The 2,009-nt window shown below is 39.4% G+C and overlaps 1 protein-coding gene across 1 annotated transcript; it reads left to right on the top strand.

Annotated features, from left to right (window-relative positions):
- Window positions 1–854: 854 nt before the first annotated feature.
- LOC306652143 (transmembrane emp24 domain-containing protein 5-like) lies at window positions 855–1,595 on the top strand (the record flags this gene model as incomplete). Its single annotated transcript, XM_079125188.1, has 1 exon — window positions 855–1,595. The coding sequence occupies one exon, from the start codon at window positions 855–857 to the stop codon at window positions 1,446–1,448; it is 594 nt and encodes a 197-aa protein (XP_078981314.1). The 3' UTR covers window positions 1,449–1,595.
- Between the last annotated feature and the right edge of the window lie 414 nt (window positions 1,596–2,009).

The following is a 2,009-nucleotide window of genomic DNA, read 5'->3' as shown; positions in this document are numbered from 1 at the left end:
GTTATGACTTCCTGATTTATGGTTCCCTTAAGCAGTATGAAATGTCCTTCTTCATCCCTTCTAACTTTGGCTTGAAGTCTACTTTATCTGATATAACAATGGAAAACCCCACTTTTTCACTGGGTCCATGTGTATGATTGGATTTTTTGAATCCTTTCCCCTTTAGTCTGTGGATGTCTTTTTCTATGAGATGAGTCTCTTGCAGGCAGCATATTGTTGGATCTTTCTTTTTAATCCATTCTGCCAGTCTATGTCTTTTGATAGATGAGTTTAGGCCATTAATGTTCAGGGTTATTATTGAGATATGATTTGTAATTCCAGTCATTTGGGCTTTTTTTCAGTTTTTAAGTTGGTTTGGTTTCTCCTTTCAGTGATTTTTCTCTAAGGTAGTTCCTCCATTTGCTGACCTACATTGTTGTTTTTTATTTCCTCCTCATGGAATATTTTGTTGAGCACATTATGTAGTGCAGGCTTTCTATTTGTAAATTCTTTTATCTTTTGTTTATCAAGGAAGGATTTTGATTTCCCACAATTGCAGCCACGATGCCCATTGGTGTGGGAGAAGCCATGGGAACCTGTGGCAGTTTGGGTGTGAGGCTGACGGCACTGACACTGGGCGTGAGGAGGTTTAGACTGAGGGGATGCGGAAAGGAACTGCTAGCCCCGCCCTCAGCCCCTACCCTTTGGAGGACAGCGCTTCCTTTAGAGCGTTTGCTGCCACCGTGGCCGCTACCTTAAATTTTTTCGTGCTCAGGATCTCCCTGCCACGCTGAGTCCAGGGAGGAAAAACGAAACCAAGGTGCCAGTATCCACGTCTCCCACACCACTTTCAGTCCAAGCTTGACCCAGCAGGGATGGGCGACAAGATCTGGCTGCCCTTCCCTGTGCTTCTCCTGGCTTCTCTGCTCCTAGTGCTGCTGCCCGGGGCTGCGGGCTTCAGGCCCTCATTAGACAGCGACTTCACCTTCACCCTTATGGCCGGCCAGAAGGAGTGTTTCTACCAGCCCTTGACCCTGAAGACCTCGCTGGAGATCGAATACCAAGTTTTAGATGGAGCTGGATTAGATATTGATTTCCATCTTGCCTCTCCAGAAGGCAAAACCTTAGTTTTTGAACAAAGAAAATCAGATGGAGATCACACGGTTGAGACTGAAGTTGGTGACTACATGTTCTGTTTTGACAATACATTCAGCACTATTTCTGAGAAAGTAATTTTCTTTGAATTAATCCTGGATAATATGGGAGAAAAGGCACAGGAACAAGAAGACTGGAAGAAATGTATTACTGGCACAGATATATTGGAAATGAAACTGGAAGACATTCTGGAATCCATCAACAGCATCAAGTCCAGACTAAGCAAAAGTGGTCATATACAAACTCTGCATAGAGCATTTGAAGCTTGTGATCGAAACATAGAAGAAAGCAATTTTGATAGAGTCAATTTCTGATCTATGGTTAATTTAGTGGTCATGGTGTTGGTATCAGCTATTCAGATTTATATGCTGAAGAGTGGATTTGAAGATAAGAGAAAAAACAGAACTTAAAGCTCCACTGGATTACTTACATTGAGATAAAGAGGCATAAAAATGCAATAAGCTGGTACCATTAGTAGTCTTTTCCAAAGTGTAAAACAAGTATCATTTTAATGGGAAAGGAAAGTCTTCACTTTCTGAGCAAATAGTCTTATCAATTCAGTTGTTTTTAAGTGCATATCAGGAATATTTTATAAAATACAAGTTTAATTTAATGAAGCCATATTAATTGCATTTTCCTAATTTTGAAAACAATTTTCATATGTCACAGTGAATTAAATACATAAATACTGAGTCTAAATACAACACCAAAAATCTGCTTTTCCCCCACAACTTCCATTGTAAATGCGGCAGTTATAAATCAACTGTAATTTTTTTAATATAGTAAGTAATATAAAATCATGTAAGAATGACATAATTATGAATTGACTGTATCAACTTTTCTCTTTATATATGCATCTCTCCTAAAAGATAAAT

The sequence above is a fragment of the Sciurus vulgaris genome, assembly GCF_902686455.1.
Source record: "Sciurus vulgaris genome assembly, contig: HiC_scaffold_631_arrow_ctg1, whole genome shotgun sequence".
Lineage (NCBI taxonomy): Eukaryota > Metazoa > Chordata > Mammalia > Rodentia > Sciuridae > Sciurus > Sciurus vulgaris.
This window is presented reverse-complemented; position numbering and strand designations above follow the sequence as displayed.